Source organism: Diplotaxodon limnothrissa, linkage group LG14 (assembly GCF_057381915.1).
Source record: "Diplotaxodon limnothrissa isolate DT_005_m linkage group LG14, D_limnothrissa_male_GT1.1, whole genome shotgun sequence".
Classification (NCBI taxonomy): domain Eukaryota; kingdom Metazoa; phylum Chordata; class Actinopteri; order Cichliformes; family Cichlidae; genus Diplotaxodon; species Diplotaxodon limnothrissa.
The window spans coordinates 2,664,229-2,680,980 of record NC_140609.1 but is presented as its reverse complement, the minus strand read 5'-3'; the positions used below and the strand labels follow the sequence as shown (position 1 = coordinate 2,680,980).

The following is a 16,752-nucleotide window of genomic DNA, read 5'->3' as shown; positions in this document are numbered from 1 at the left end:
CAACCATTCGCACTCAGATTCACACCTAAGGGAAGTTTAGAACGGCCAATTCAAACGGCGACTAACTGCATGTCTTTAGTCTGTGGGAGGAAGCCAGAGTAGCTGGAGAGAACCACACAGACTCGGGGAGAACATGCACAGAAAGCCAGGTGGTGGAATCAAACTCAGGACCTTCTTGCTGTGAGGCGACAGTGCTGATGCAAAAAGCCCACATTAAATACCCACAGTTGTCTTCAGCAGGGCAAACATTTGGACAAAAACCATTCTGAATCCTACAAACTGCAGACAAAATGTGACATGCTAGAGAGCCAAGCAGCGTGTTGATAGATGAAGGGGCTCTGTTGCTATAAAACTGCACTATAAAAATGAGACTGTTGGCATTGATGGCTTTACCGAGTCCGAGCGCTCGTCTTTCTCACAGGCGCGCGAGTGAGGCGAAATAAAAAGCACAAACAGGCAGCGTCTGCTTGGAGTTCTGTGCCTTTACTTTGTGTTTTTCAGTTTCTATGTTTTTGATATTGAGATATTTTATGCTCTATTTACACCTTATGGAAGAAAGAACTACATGCTATCTAAATAAAGTGATTTGACTTCACCCAAGCTTTGCTTTGAACACACATCCAGAGCTTTGAGATCAGTGGCTCAACAAGGGAACGTAAGGAGCTCTGGCATGAAGTCCCTGAGCGTTTGAAAACAAGCATTTAGTTCCACTTTCTCTCACTTGGTGTGAAACCAGATGACCAAAAAGTTAGCTCAGCATTGATCATCTAACAGGTTATAATTGTTCTTTTAGATGTATTTCTTAATAAATAACTTTTCGGACGTATTTGATGTATGGGACTTGGTATCTGAGTTATTAGATCACATTTGTTCCTTAATAATGGGATTTTATGCTTTTTCATTGGTTCCTTCACCCATCCAGGCAGTGCAGAGCTAAATCTTACATGCATCACTTCTCTGAGGACATTAATGTTCTACATGACTCCTGACAGCCTACCCACCCTTTGCTGGCAGCAGTCGCGACAAGGCGCTTTAACTTCTAAAGCACGTTGCTGCAGTATTAAAAAGAAAGCTCACACGATCTCATACAAACACCTGATGACAATGGGACAGAAAGAGGAAAAGAGCTCAGGGAGGGCGAGTGAAGAAGCGCTCAGAGCGTCCCGTGAAGACCCTCAGCAGGGTGACCTTACCCAGCGCTGCTGTGAGCTTCATCAAAAAGTTTTATGCTTAATTTAAAAGCAGGGTCCAAACTGGGGGTAATGACTGTTTGCACTTTGCTTCACCATCACAATAATTAATGACTTCAGTCTAAAAAAGTGTGGAACGAGCAGAAAGAGCACGTTATTGAAAACCTCTGATGGCACAGACCATTTCCAGCACCAAAATTGAATTTAGGCAAGCAGCAAAAATCTGTAAAATTACTGTTTTTTCTGTTGCATTTCCAATTTGTGACTTTGGCTCCAGTGTGTGTCTCTTAAATAAAAATGTTTTATAGTGTAACTTTAATGACTTGGTTAGGGAAAAGGCTGAATTAGGTTAATGGCAAAGAACACAGTCATCCACAGCCATTACTGGGCCTTCCTGTAATGCGGGTTCCCTATTAAGTGCTTTTAACACACATTCGCCGGCCTCTCCGCGCTCCGAGTTTTGATTATGTTAACGAGTGGTCATGCACGATTACATGTACAAGGGTCTTGGGTAGGCAGCTGACGAGCAAAGAAAGGCTTTAATGGAACACTTGTCGACTCTGCTCGTCTGTGCAAATCACACATTGGTGAAGCTCATCCCGTAATGAGACGAATCACATCAGCGTAATCACGTTTAATGTCATCGTTCTGCCTCCTTTCAACTCGGCCCGTTTGATGATTCTGTATTTAGCATTGGTTTGATTAAACGACATGCCCTCTTTTGACACAAACACTCAAGTCTGACCTTTACACTGATTACACACAGTCTGCTATGCACACGCACGAGCCACAAATACCAATTGTTCCTCTACAACTGGAGGATGACGGCAGGAGTTACCGTCAAACTGCGAGTCAGTCACACAGAAGTGAAATCAAATCTATGGAAATGATCGTGTCAATAACTAGTGAACCACAGCAGGGATGGGACAACAAATTCACTCTTTATCGACTTCCTTCTGAACGTTACCGGCTGTACTTGCTGTTGTTGAATAGTGCGCGATACCGGAATAGTGGGACAATGCCAGCCTCATCTGGATGAGCGGTTCGGATGTTTTGGCAGGGACGTCGAGCAGCCCTGGGCCTGGTGGCCATGCTGACTTGTCACTTCAGTCCAGTAGATTGTTTTCCGTAGATGAAGTTATTAATTACTCCATTTTTTCAATAAATTGTGTTCTGGTCACTACTGTGGTGATACCAGCACTACACAGATGTGCAGACGTCTAAAAACTATTTCTATCTGTAGAGAATCTGCTTGAATCACAAAGATTTAAAAAACTACAATATGCAGAAGAGCATCTCTGAACACAGCAGCTGTTACTCCTGGAGTCTGAGGCTACAAATGATGTGTTGCTGCATCATCCGATGGTGGGCTCAGACTTTACAACATGGATCCATTGTGCCTTGTGTCAGTGGGTCAGGTTGGTTGTGGTTTAAGGTGTAGAGGATACACTTTGGGCCCGTTAGTACAAATTGAGCATCGTTTAAATACCACAGCTTATCTGAGTGCTTTTGCAGACCACATCCATCCCTTTACGACTACAGCGTAACCAGCTTTTGTGGCTGCGTTCAGCAGGATAAGGCGCCACGTTACGAAGCTCAAATCATCTGAAAGTGTTTTCTCAACATAACATTAAGTCCACTGGACTCAAATGGCAGCGCCGCAGGAACGAACCGTGGAACAAGAGACGCCGAGGCTGTGCAGTCGGCATGTTTGTAAAATCTCAGAGCAGTTTTCAGCGCCTTGCTGGATCCACGCCATGAAGGCTTATCAGTTCTGACGCCAGCAGGGGTCCAACATGGCGCTGCAAAGGCGAAACCTTGTGGCTGTTAGTTTTGCTGATCTGGCCCAGTTGAGATCAAACTGGTTTCTACGTCGCTCGTGAGCTGACATGACTCTAACTCGCCTGCCTGGACTGATGGCTGCTCAGCCATGTTGAAGAGGACAACTATTGACATTAATATTAGTTTAAGTTCAAATTAGTGACAAACTGACAGCTGTTTATGTTTTTATTTCAAATAACCAGCTTTACTCAGCTATGATAAACACACAACCTACCTGCTGCCAGCGGCGTAAGACTCATATCTGTTTGAAACAGACACAAAAACATCAAACTAAAAGAAATTGTCACAAAATCACCACAGGAATAGAGATGAACAATTTTATTGTGAACTAACAAAGTTTATGCAAATATTTGTACTTACTGCACAACAAATAATTACATGGTTGTAAATGAGACTGAAAAAAGGCCCGTCTTTGGTTCACTCAGACATCTAAAACATTCCCCTTCCTCACCCATAATCTACAAACACATCATTAAACAGGACTAAATGATGAACTGAATGTAGGGCTTTCTATTGCACCTCAGCTGATTTTAACATGAATCTGGTTTCCATATTTTGAATGTTTATTGTAGTGTAGGACCTTCTGCCTCGTCTTGCTGAGCAGTAGTTAGACCTGTTTGAGTGGAGGAAACGTTCTGTCTGGACCTGGACAGCCTGCTGCTTCTCTGTCTACCCTCTCCCTCCTCATACTGCTTCTGTCCTCTGACTTCTTCCTTCCCCTGCGACAGTCCTGCGCTCTGCTCACTGACTGAAACAGCACTCTGTCCATCCAGAGCCGAGGCGAGCCCTCGCACGTGGGTCTGCTCAGAGCTGAGGAGCTCTTCGGTCACCGAGGCTGTGCTCGTTGCTCCTTGGACCGACTCTGGAAGTGACTCTGCCTTCGTCTCCTCCTGTGCACCGCCTTCATCTCCTTCACCCTCAAAAAGTTCTGGAGTAAAAAACACAGTCTGGTCCTTTTCGTCTTCGTCTGAACTGCCTGCTGCAGGTGGTTCGTTTTCACAGCTGGGCGGGGCCGTTACTGGAGCGGGCTCTGGAGCCAGACTGGTTTGGTCTCCTCTGGCTTCATCTGAACCATTAGTCTTCAGTGATGCAGAGGCGATCTGCTGGTTTTCTTTGTCGTCACAACAATTGGACGTTTCCTGGCCAGGACTACTCGGTGCACTTCTTTTAAAAATGGGCTTCCTGAAGGTGTGGTTGGTGGGGCTGGAGGTGAAAATGGAGAACAGAGGCAGCGCTGCTCTTTTTTGAAGTGGGAGAGGCTCTTCTGAGGGACGGTGCTGCTTCTTCAACTGGTCTGCATCATGGAAAGAAAATGACATAATTTAACATTCACAAGGACACTTTTTCTCCTTAAAGCAGCTTGAAACTGACAGAACACACATTTATACTGACAAGGTTTTGAGACTGTCAGCAGTGTGTGCTAGGAGGTCAGTTTATAAAGAAAGATATAGCAAACCTGAGCATACGCTCAATAGAGCCCGAACAAAGGTTAAGAGGATTTAATTAAAAGCAACAGTCCAACATCTGCTCATCAGCTCGCTCCAGCGCCACTCAGGCATGCAAAAGACCTTACAGTAATGAGGCAAGCCACTCAACTGATCCCATGGCCCCCCGCCCCCAACGTCCACTCCCAACTATGACGGGTGGGGGGGGGCTACTGCTCCTCTACCACTCTATCCACCACACTGAACTCAAACAGACTAACAGCTCAACCTCGTCATGACCCCAAAGACAATGGGCGTCGCCAAGGCGATGTGCAAACACGTCACCTCGGCGTATTTCCTCCGCATGATGTCATGCTCCGGCACACCCTTGACAAAAACGATACGCACCTTTTGATCCCCGTCTTTCAAAAGCGTCTGTGCATAAAAGGTCACGATTCATGAAAAATTTAGTTGGACTTGCCTCACACCGTGCAAATCTAACATTACCTCCTTCCACACATCTGCTGAAGGAAAAAGACGTCTGAAAGCGGTGACCTTTATTTACACAATTTGAAACACAAGTGAGGACATTCAGCCAACCGGAATTCAAATCAGGGAGTCTGTGTGATACGCAACAACCTGACTACCAGGTCACCCAAGATTGTTGGACACAGATGTGAAAGACTGAACTGTGAAACGAACCCACTCTGTCTCAGTGGAGCTCTATAGCCACGGTTCGGTACGCGTCTGCTGCCTGTACGGTAACGAAGCCCCTTCTCCGTGTTTTTTTCTACATATGCATGAGAGTCCACGGACATCACGGCTACTTCACTGATCTTTTTAAAGGCGTCGTAAGTGCCGGTAAAAGAGACGCATTAAAGCAACATGAATTTGATTGGCACGTGTTCTTACTGCTGTACAGCCTATTGGTCAAATTTAGTATGCTTTTACACAATGCAGCACACCACAGTCAGGTCTGATAACGTAAAGCGTTGCCACTGATTTAGCAGATCGCTTTTAAAAATCCACATAATAACTTTTGTGATTCTTTGAAGGTTTTTGACATTTTTAATGAAAAATAAGTCCTGAGCTGGAATACATCTTCATGTCACTGGTGGCAAAGTATCTGGGCACAGACAAAAATAAACAAATCAAGAAAAATCAGGACTGTATCAAACATTTTCCCAAGTGCAGAAGAAGAAAGAAGAGGATGATATGCACAAGAAAAGGGTGGAAACACTATGGGTGCCTCCATTGCTACTTGGCCCTCAGTTACTTCATCGTTACTGCTCATGTAAACCTCTCGGTACCATTCAAGGCAGCATTATTGGACAGGCCTTAACAGAGAGGACAGAGCCCAGCTTTGATGATCCGAGATCTATACCTGCTGTATTTTTTAGGTCCTTCAATAAGACTTTAAAGAGATATTGATCTTCCCGAAAATTCGTCTCTCAACAGATCCATCAATCTCACCTGCTTTTTCTTTCTGTTCAGCTTTCAACTGTGTATGGGAACAAACGAGGTCGGCTGAGGGGCTTGAGTGCTGCTGGGGTTCAGGTAGTCTGACACATGAGATAGGTATCTGAGGTTCTGAAGCCTCAGGCAGACTATGTCCCTCTGCAGCGGCTGCTAGGTGGCTGCTGGGAGACGAGACAGTAGAGCTGATGGCCTGCCTGTCAGCAGGAGCCCCATCCATCTTCTTCTGCACCTGAGAGAATGCAACCAAAGACTGCATTGCGTCGCTGAAGGTGCTGTGATGCTGGACAAGCTGGCGGACCCATTTAGACAGACCTGAGATTACAGACACACAACAGAGACAAGTGCTAGCAAACATCTTGCAGTGGATAACCAGTGCCATCTAGTGGTAAAAGTGGGCGGCTGAATAGTGCAGAGTACCTGTGATGTACTTATTAGGATTATTCCTGTACCGATCATCCACCAGAATTAGAGCTCCCCAGTCATTCCTGTGGCGAATGCACCTGTAAAATCAAGTGTGGAGTTTTCATTTAGAAGTGCAAAAGGCTCAGTTTTAAATCTGAAGCAGCTGCAGAGGTTTACCTCCCCAGGGCCTGGTTCAGGGCTCTGTAGGCCTGAATCTCATACCAGCGACTGCCTGGGAGAAGACCTCTGGACTTAGAGTGCAGGTCATTGTACTTCATCTTCAGTTCCACCTGAAACACAAACAGAACAACTTTTAAATGTCTGTAAGTCACTTGTGTTGATGGAGAATATTTACAAACAACAGGAATAAAAAAATACAAAAACATTTCATCGAGGCTAAAATGAAAAACAAGAAGCGGTGAAAGCAAAACATCAGGGCAACACGACAGTCACATGCCTTTAGGCAGTGAGTGTCGGGTTCAATTCCCGGCCAGCCCAGGGCTCAACGGCAGAGTTCACCAAAATCAGACTGAGGTAAGAGTCGGGGAGGTAAGTCAGTAAAGCACAGCTCGAGTTAATGAATCAAAATGACTCCATACGGGTCCGTCGAGGGCTTGTTAATGAAGCTCAGTGGTGCTGCAGCTAACTTCTGTGGGGTTTATAAGGAAAGGGTGTGCTCGTATTAATCGCAGTTGTGTTGTTTTGTTAATTTTTGTTTGTTTGTTTTCTTTTCCTTTACTTATGTTCTAACATGAGAAGCTTTTTTCTATTCAATGTAACCAGTTTTTGTGTTTCCCTTTTTTCTTTTCTTTTCGTAAACTGTATTCATAATAACTCAATAAAAATATTTGGAGTAAAAACTCAGAGGGCTCCTCAAACTAAACTGAAAACGAGTGAAGACGGCTCGTCTTTCAGTCGCCGGTGGTGCGGCAGGTGTCTCTGTCGAGTGTCCCGGGACGCTCAACAGAGAAAGACTGAGATGCAACCAGCAAAGTATGGAGTTGGAGGTCTACGACCCATGATGGCAGCAATTTGCATCAAATTTTGGTTATTGTTGCTCTTTGTTTTGATTTTTTTTGCCCCATATTCATTTTACTGATTCAGTTTTTAAAACACCCAAAAATATAAAGAATGGTAACAAATAAAAACAACAAGCTACAAACGGCTGGTTTCTTCAGACCCAGAGTACAAAGTCAGGGAGTTTACGATGTGTGTGGAGGAGCTGTAAACTGAAAATGTCTAGATTTTTGTTTTTACTGGATGTCTGAAATGATCATTTCTTTACAAAACTAACTAAATATCTGGGTTATAAATCACAGCTTGGTCACGAAAGGGTTTCTGATTTGACTACAGCCAAACATAATACCCTGCCATACATATAACTGTATGGCAACACCTTTGGTAACAAGGATTCATGCACAGTTAATAATTAAGAACAAATTGAATTAAAACATCAACATCAACTGGGTAAACCTTCCCCCGAAATATGAGTAAGCTTGAAGCCTGAAGTGGTGAGGTATTGCCCGTCTGCACAGACAGATGTATTCTGAAAGGGTAACAGAGGGGCTAACGAGAGGCCATGACAGAGTAGAGCGGAGGTAGGAGGGGGCAGACAAGGTGGTCGAGGCGACATGAAGCATTCCTGCGCAGAAATGCCAGGAAAGCATCCATCCATTTGCATCTGTCGCTGCTGATTTTAGCGCTAACCTTTCAGAATTGACAAGTGAAAAGTTCAGCTGGCGTCTGACGGGATGCCGTGCAGGGCAGGCTGCTGAACGGGGCTCTAACTGCTTTTGACAGGTGTTTGCCCAGAGCCATGACAGGTACGGGCTGTTCCCTCACGCCAATCACGCAATGCCACTGTGGCCTTCCCGGGCTTGTGTGCGTAAACAAACAAGCAGAGTCACAGGAAATCCTAAATGTCACCCTAAACTTGGTTTGTGACTAATCACACCTCACCCAACAAGCATGCAAACATGTGTGCAACACCTGCTGCTACCTTGGAACACACTAAAACCAATAAAAAGGTTTTTATAGGTTGAAGACTGCAAGCCGACGCTTATCAAGAGATTTAAAACAATAACAGAGGTTTTCAGTAGGAGGGACGTCCGTGTGGCCGTATCGCAGGAAGTCTCGAAAACGCTGCCGGGTTCACGGTGAGAGGTTTGCCAACATGTGAGACACCAAAGCAGTTAAAGAATCTACTTCTAGAGCCCGAGAAAGGCCGGTAGCCTCGAGCCGGTGGTGTCATCTAAATCCAATCACAGTCCGTTTCAGTGTTCCAGCCATCACATCCCTGGTCTGTCCCATGTCATCGTCCAATCTGACATGACAGGTTGCATATGTGAAAAAGCCAATCCTGGCTGCTAGCAAATCTAACAAATGTGCAAGAAACCACAAGCTAGAAGGGATTAGTTAAAATGTCAAGAGATCGCTCGCTTGCCTTCGCCTTGTCCTCTACAGCAACCTGTTCATCCCTAAAAACATATATTTGACCACTAGGCATGATTCGCATCCGTTTGAGCTACATTTTACGCAGGGCGTGTGCATGCACGTCAGTGTCAGCGTGCACGCCCCTGGCAGTCCGGGACATCTTGTGCCTGTCACTGAGATTGCTGAGCGCCTCATCTGCCACATGTGGCCGAGCTGACAGCTGAGCGGCTCGTCTCCGACAGCCTCCGTGTGTGTGTGTGCTCACACTCAGGACATCAGACTAGGACATCAGGCTATCGCACTCCAATCTGCTCATGGATCAGCTCACACTAGAGCTTCATACAGACCTACTTATTCTTTAATTGTTCCTCTCAAAGGAAATATCCATGACTAGTATATGGGCTCAAATTGTGGTCATAAATATTTTGTACTTGTAACTCAAATGCGTAGTTGTGAGCTGGATTTTGTAACCTTGTAACCAAAAATATCAGAAAATGTTGTTTGTGCATCCACAGATGAGACTTTGTTACAAACTGTTTTTGTTAAGGTCTGCTCACAGATACATTTATGCTGTGTGAGTTTCAACTTACAAGTACGAATTTTTCTTGCTTTCAGCTGATTGGTCAATCACAAATTTAACAATCCAATCAGAGAACAGATGGGTTTGGCTGTCGGTGGGGTGCTTTACTGAGCTTCAGGTCCTCCAGCTTCAAACTGTATTTCCAGGTAACGCAGTTTGAAGCTGGAGGACCTCTATAGGAATATCCCATAGGGGTCATACAAGCTAGGTCCCTTAACCTTCGGTAGCTGTTGAAAGGATAAAGTTGAAATACCATTATTACTTTAACACACAGTCAGGGCTGACCCGGGACCACTGCTGCGAGTCACACTGTGCAGCATAAAGGCCCTTTCGCAACAGACGCACTCACCGCTGACTAAGAGCTAAGGATCCAAAACTTGTTGCGCTGGCCGCTGTGCTCTGTCGTGTACTAGATGCACCTGACCCTTGTCGTTCCAAAGCATGTATCTCTCTGTCTTTATGTCCTCTACAAGAGTTTGTGTTGTATTATCTTCAAACGTTCAATAAAAACGTATGGCTCATTCATAACGAAGAAAGCTTTGTAACTATCACAACTAGTGAAGAGTGTGTCATTTCCACAACAATGCTTCCCCCCCCCGAGGTCCACAGAGCCGCTGAAAAGGCTCCGGAGGTCCCTGTGTGAGCACGTAAACCTGCAACAACAATTCACCAAACTCGGACACGCACAGAATGTTTTCCTTGTGCTGATGAAGGAAAACGCCGGCATGTGAAAGGGCATTTCCCCTTCCAGGACCTGAAGCTCAGTATAGCATCACTGACAGCCAAACCCATCTGTTCTCTGATTGGATTGTTACATTTGTGACTGACATGACATTGGCCAATCAGCTGAAAGGAAGAAAAATTGGGTCAAAATTTGTACTTGTAAGTTGAAAGTCACACAGCCACGGTGTGCGAGTGCAGAGTTTTACACGTCGTTCTTTGCTTCGTGTCTGTAAGCAGACCTTAACAAAAACATTCTCACGAACAAATTCTCATCTAAAGATGCACAAACATAACATTTTCAGATATTTTGGTTTACAAGGTTACAAACTACTCACAAACTCACAACTACACATTTGATTTACAAGTACAAAATATTTTAGTGCTGTCAGCGTTAATCTCGTTAAAATGGCATTAAAGCCATAACCGCATCAACGAGGCAAATCTCCGTTAGCAAGGATCGCCCCGTGCGTGGGGCTGGACCGCGGTGCGAGTTAACCGCGCTAAAATATTTATGACCAGTTTGAGCCCATACTAGTAAAGTCAGGCTGCGGGACTGAGCGTAAGGTTGAAGCTTGCTGATCTGACGCTTAAGTTCAAGTTGGCAGTGAATGGTAAACCACATCAAAAAGAACGTAGAAGCTGAACTTCTGCTTCAAAGTCGTCTTTGTTTCACAAGTTTTCTTGGTAAAAATCAGCTCGACTCTAGTGTAGGCATTAACTAAAGGTCTCGAGTCCTCTTTAAATTTCATTTTGGTCTTTGTCTTAAGTCAGTCTTGATTTAGCCACTGACTAAATCAAAGCTGCTTGATTACCAGATCTCAAGCAGCTTTGAGATCTGGTAATCAAATTACCAGATCTCAAAGCTGCTTGGATTAAAGGACACGCACGGCACCTACAAGGAGTAGCAGACGCGTGAGGGTGGAATTGGCGAGCTGCAATGTAATTGAAGAAACATGTTTTTGAGGTGCGGATATGTATTTAGTAAAAAAATTGGGTGAAAGGAAGCTACTCTAGCTAATGACATCACGATGACATATTGAAAAAAAAAAGAAAGTGACAGTATGTTGGACCTGGAGACAGCTCCTCAGTGATATTACCCTAAAAAACATACTTAGAAGAATATCCTATGATTGTGGGGTGCGGACAGGTGGGTGTGGGTTCGCTGAGCTGCACAAAATGCAAAGCAGACAGCAGACCCCGAGCTGCTGCAGGGTTGGAGGTTTCGGGGGGGCTGACTATCTATCCACCCCCAGGACTGCATGCTGTGTGTCAAAGCTGGACCAGCTGTGCGTAGGTGCAGCTATCACACTTCAGCCGCGCTCCCAGGACTTTTCCAGGCTCTTTTTAAATGTGCTAACAGAGTTAACAGTAACAGAAGGGCAACTGCATACATTACGATAACACCTTCAGCTAACAACAACATGCTAAAACACAAAGCTGTCTCAACCTTAAACACATGCGTCTGTAACGTGCAACCATGCAAATCTTTTAAAGTGTAAACTTTAGCGTTTATGTTGAAATGGTTCATCCTTCTGTAGATGATAAATCATCTTCAACCTGTGTGGATTATTTAGGACCAATATTTAAATAGCTCTTGTGAAAAAAACAAAACATAGTCACCACCAGGACAGCTTTTAATGAATCCCTGGTTAGACTCATTTGATCACATGGTCACGGTTGCTTGTTTTTAGCATTAGACGTCTGAGAGCTGCTTTAACAACACGGACAGTTGGTTGGTGTTGTTTCTCTGAGAGAATAAACAGAGTTTTAGACACTACTGAATAATATCACGAGAATGCACTAACAAAAGAAGAACGAGGATTAAACAAAGGATACTCATGTGTTATGTAGAAGTACTTCAGCTACTGATGACAAAGCCACATGTACAGTGGCTTGAGCGTGCCTGGAGCATCCATCAGCACCTATTCTTGAGGAGTTCCATGAACTCTCCAACATTCTGCTAAAATCCCCGTTATCCATTCGTTTTAAAAGCTTACAGGCAAATGCTCTCGTGTCTCTAATAAAGGGCAACCACAAAGGTTGGCTGTGTTCTTCATTAAACTGAGAGAGATGCCTTATCAGTTGTAAGTGTCTTTTTATTGCTTGTTAAACCTACTTATTGTTTGACTTACTCACGCAGGACGTGACTGTTCACTGTAAAAACATGCCATTGGAAAAACTCAACATAAATGTAATACCACCTTTGGCAAGGCTTTCTCTGCAGAGGACTTTTCAAGTTCAACCTTTGATCTTTGTCACAATAACACAACAGGCCAGTAAAATGCTACGTGCTCCAGCGTCTACAGGTTATGCCCGTCTGGGAATGCAGGCCGCGCAGGCATCGAGAGCGCTGGAGTAGTTTAAATGGAGAGAACAGGGCTTACACCTCTTATCCTAGCAATGGGGTGCTGTCGTATAACAGCAGAATGAATGCGTTAATGTGTCTGGGTCCATTTGTGCTCTCAGGAGAATGCACAGGTTAGCACTAGTGCATGGAAGTGACTATGTAAGGATATGTCACATATGTGTGTGTGAGCCTGTATGCATTAAAGGAATGTCACTGTGAGACATGCGGAGTAAACGTGATAGCGTGCTAATACATGAAAGGTGTGCACAAACCCAGACACACTAAGACTGCTGGGAGAAAGCAGCATTACTCCTGGGAATTAAAGGCAGGAAAATCAGTGAGTAAAGAAAACGTTTTAATATGAGAAAGAAGAGGTCACATGATCAGCTCGTGAGGCACTTATTCGATCGTCATCTACACGTCAGAATTATCAGTGCATCTGTGTATTGGGTCGCTATGACCGGGGACAGAAGAGGCTGGCTTCAGGACACACACTGTGTAATGAGCAGAACTGCACCATGACAAAGATCACACTTCTTTGTAGCTGTTTCAGAAACAACATTAGTACAACTACAGGTAAGTTCTGTAACAGCTTTGGCTGCGTGCTGGTCTGGAGTACAGAGCCGTGTGTTCTCACAATGCTACAATCTTCCCAGGAGTGGATGTACCAGCAAATTCATCATAAGGTCCACCTGATGTTCAGAGCAACATCTCAGACTCTACGGGCCTCAATTGGCATGTAAAATTTAAACGTTTACCAGAGTGCACTAAGAACTGTCAGGAGACAGCACGTAGCAGCTCAGCTTAGGTTTGCAAACCTCGTGACTTCTGGAACAACGGCCTTTTGACAGATGCAAAGCACCACGTTTGACAAAAACCAAACTGTCAGCACGGTGGCAATGGGATAATGATTTGGGCTCGTTTAGCAGCCACTGGACCTAATAGAGAAAGCTTGGGCAAAATAGGGTCATACAAACTGGACAGTGATATCGAGCACATCAGCAAATCTACAACCGAATGGCTGAAAAATAAAGAATCAAGGTGCTTCATACATTCTGCACAGAACCCCATGAAAACTTTATTTTGTCATATCTACAAATATTGACTGATCTGTTAATGGCTACATTATTATAACTTTTGTTTGTTTGAACTTTTCTGTCCCTTAAAGCAGCTGTTATGTGTCTGACAGAGGTCTGTGTGCTAGTTTAGCATGTTATGGGAGCTAGCTACATAGGCTCAGAGTCATTAGTGTCAATGTCCTCTTCCTCTCAACAGTGTAATGGGGTTAGCTCAGAGACCTTTAGAGCTCCCAGGGCTTCTCTGGGGGCTGCCTCTGTGGCTGAAAGAGAAGATAAGAAGAGGACGGAAACACGACTAGAGTGCAGTACAAAAAAGATGGAAAGACAATGTGAAAGTCAGGTTTCAAAGTGATGATGAAAACAAGCAGACCGTTATGGATTCCAACACATTCAGTCCACAGTAAACAGAATGTTTGACAGCCAGTCTTTTCAAATATAAATGACATTTTTATGACTTCTGTCAGACTGCATCCAAATGCATTGTGTCACATTGCTGTATAAAGCTGAGACTAATAAAAATGAACTAGCTCCTTCTGCTACAATGGAAGCTAGCAATGCTGGTATAAACATAAGTGATATAGATGGGTCTAACGTGACTACAGTTCTGACACTGGGGAAAACTACGCTAACAACTGTGTTCTTGTTGTGTAACTAAGGAGGCAAAAATGAAGGACAGTCACGGTGAGAAGCAGGAGTGTCAGCAGGCCACCTGGTCACGCAGCAGCGATCTGTCTGTGGAGCTCTGCGCATGTTGCAAATAAACAAAGGCTGTTGATGCACAGTGTGTCATTAGAAATGCAGCATCTTCATGCTTGGTCAGCTCCACGTCCCCCTTAACTAGCTTTAGCTTCCTCAATCCTCCCCCCGGTGTTATGTTCCTGTTTCCTGTCTGAAACATCGCTTTCAACATACTGTGAGTCGGCTTTTATTGTATTTATTCCATAAATTTGTCAGCCGAATGAATAAATAACACCATATAATTCAGTACAACCAAAAACCAAACCACAGCAAAACTGTACAAAAGAGCCAAACCTCCTCTCACACTAACACTGGCACAAAACTGTGATCTGGGCGCTTGGACAGCTCTTGGACCCACTTCTTCAACGCTAAAACCAAGAACACCCCCCAAAAATCAAACAAATAAAGAAAAATCAGCAAAATTGAAGACATGCCCTGAGAGCTGACAGAGGTGAAACTGACAGCTGAGGTGAAAAGCAAAGGTGAAAGGACCGAGGAAGCCTCAATCAGCCACACATCTTTCTACCCTGACAGAAAAGGTTAGTGAAAGCTTCATTGTGCTCTGACAGCAGGATCAGAAAGAGTCAAGGGGAGGAAAGTGGGAGGCAGGAGGGGAGGAAGGGACTCAAACTTAAAGGTCAACTTTATCTGCTAAGGACAGGCCAGACACGGCAACATCGCTTTGGGATTCTTTTTCATGGATCACCTAAAAGGGATGCTCTTATTTGGTGTGTGTTTGTGTGAGCGTGCACGTTCATGTCTGTGAGTTATCGTGTTCAAAGTGTTCAATACCAGAGGCAAAGAGAAAAAACTGAAGAGCAAAGAAGGAGATGCTTACAAACTAAACAGGCCCAACCTACACTCTCCTGCCAAAGCCACCCTTTCTTTACAAACAACTGCTTTACAGGTTTTGCACAGGCACTGTTAAAGGTGGATGACGCTGTGTCAGTGATAAACAGGTGGAGAGCTGCAGATGTTACATATACTGTTACATGTCTAACACTTTTTAAAAAAAATGATTTCTATCACATCACACTTCATGTTTTGCCTAATTATGTAAAAATGATTCACATTTTGGATTTTATAACATTAAAATCTTACAACATTTTTATAGCCTGAGTTCCTGCAGCCCTGAAGCACACGCCCCACAGCTTGTTGTTGGGATTCTACTTGCCTGGAGGTCTTTAATGTTGGGGAAGGGAATTCCAACAGCGACTACTGCCCTGGCGTTGTCGTCCGTAAAATCAAGCCCTTCGCTCACTTTACCCCTACACACAGCAATCAGCAGTGCACCATCTGTATCAAACAAACACACGCCATGAGCCGTGAACATGACGTGGGAGAAGGCGTGTATGTGGTGCGCAACTATGTTCGAGTGGTACGACTCATTGAAATGGATGCTGGGCAGATCTAGCATCCATTTGAAGGATTCATTATCCAAGTTTTTGGATAGTAAAACAATTTCTGTCATTTACTTTTTTAGCCTCTAAACACAGATGTAACAAAGAAAGCAGAGAAATCCCCAACAATCATATGACCCCCTATGCCTCCCATTCGACTTTTAAATACTCTAGGAACAACAAGTAGGCCTGCAGTGTGAGAGCGAAGTGCTCTAATGGGATGATATGGTACTACAAGGTCATTAAGATAACCTTAATGAGCTTATAGATCCTCGTATAAGAATAATATTAAATCACAGCCATTGACAAGCCCCTTTCCAAAGAGTGTGTCATTGGTCATTGACCAGTTTCTTATTAAGATTGCTTCTAACAGAGGCACACAAACTTTGTGACAATAACAATAACCTGCTGAATTCTGGATTATTCAGCTGTGGATTATGCACATTGAATCACTAGTAAACAGCAGCTGTTCCAGAGTCAGCATAACAATGTGTATCAGTCTCACCTTTTTCTTCACAGTATTTGATGGCACTGTAGTACGTGTGAAGCAGCTCATCAAAGTCTCCCTTGCCTCCACCACCACGGGGCTCTGTGATCACCGTTTTCTGTTGCTCTAGCTTGTCCCAGAGACCAGTTTTGGTCCATCGGTCTCTCAGTTTATCCAGCATCTGATTAGAAAACAGGAAATACATCACCACAGAGGATTTTAGCAAACAGAATGTCCATCCATCCATCTTCTTCCGAACCACCTCACTGACTCCTTTCGATGTGGAGGAGCAGTGGCTCTGCTCTGAGCCCCTCCCGAATGGCTGAACCTCTCACCCTATCTCTAGGGGAGAGGCCAGCCACCCTTCGGAGGAAACTCATTTCCACCGCTTGTATTTGCGATCACTACCCACAGCTCGTGACCATAGGTGAGGGTAGGGACGTAGATCGGTAAATTGAGAGCTTCGCTTTTACACTCAGCTCTCTCTTCATCACAACAGACCGGTACAGGGTCTGCATTACTGCAGCCGCTGCACCAATCCGTCTGTCGCTCCCTTCTCCCATCACTCGTGAACAAGACCCCGAGATACTTAAACTCCTCCACTTGGGGCAGGGTCTCATCTCTGACC

At 44.4% G+C, this 16,752-nt stretch overlaps 1 protein-coding gene across 1 annotated transcript in view; it reads right to left on the bottom strand.

Moving 5' to 3' along the window:
• Positions 1 to 3,442: 3,442 nt before the first annotated feature.
• The window catches only part of brip1 (BRCA1 interacting helicase 1), a 44,855-nt gene continuing 31,545 nt past the window's right edge, over positions 3,443 to 16,752 (bottom strand). The window contains exons 15-20 of the mRNA XM_085370615.1: positions 16,143 to 16,305; positions 15,412 to 15,533; positions 6,515 to 6,627; positions 6,353 to 6,435; positions 5,930 to 6,247; positions 3,443 to 4,326 (exon numbers count right to left, since the gene is read on the bottom strand). Coding sequence (XP_085226741.1) covers positions 3,596 to 4,326; positions 5,930 to 6,247; positions 6,353 to 6,435; positions 6,515 to 6,627; positions 15,412 to 15,533; positions 16,143 to 16,305 — 1,530 coding nt within the window. The 3' untranslated portion in view covers positions 3,443 to 3,595. The remainder of the gene's footprint in view (positions 4,327 to 5,929; positions 6,248 to 6,352; positions 6,436 to 6,514; positions 6,628 to 15,411; positions 15,534 to 16,142; positions 16,306 to 16,752) is intronic.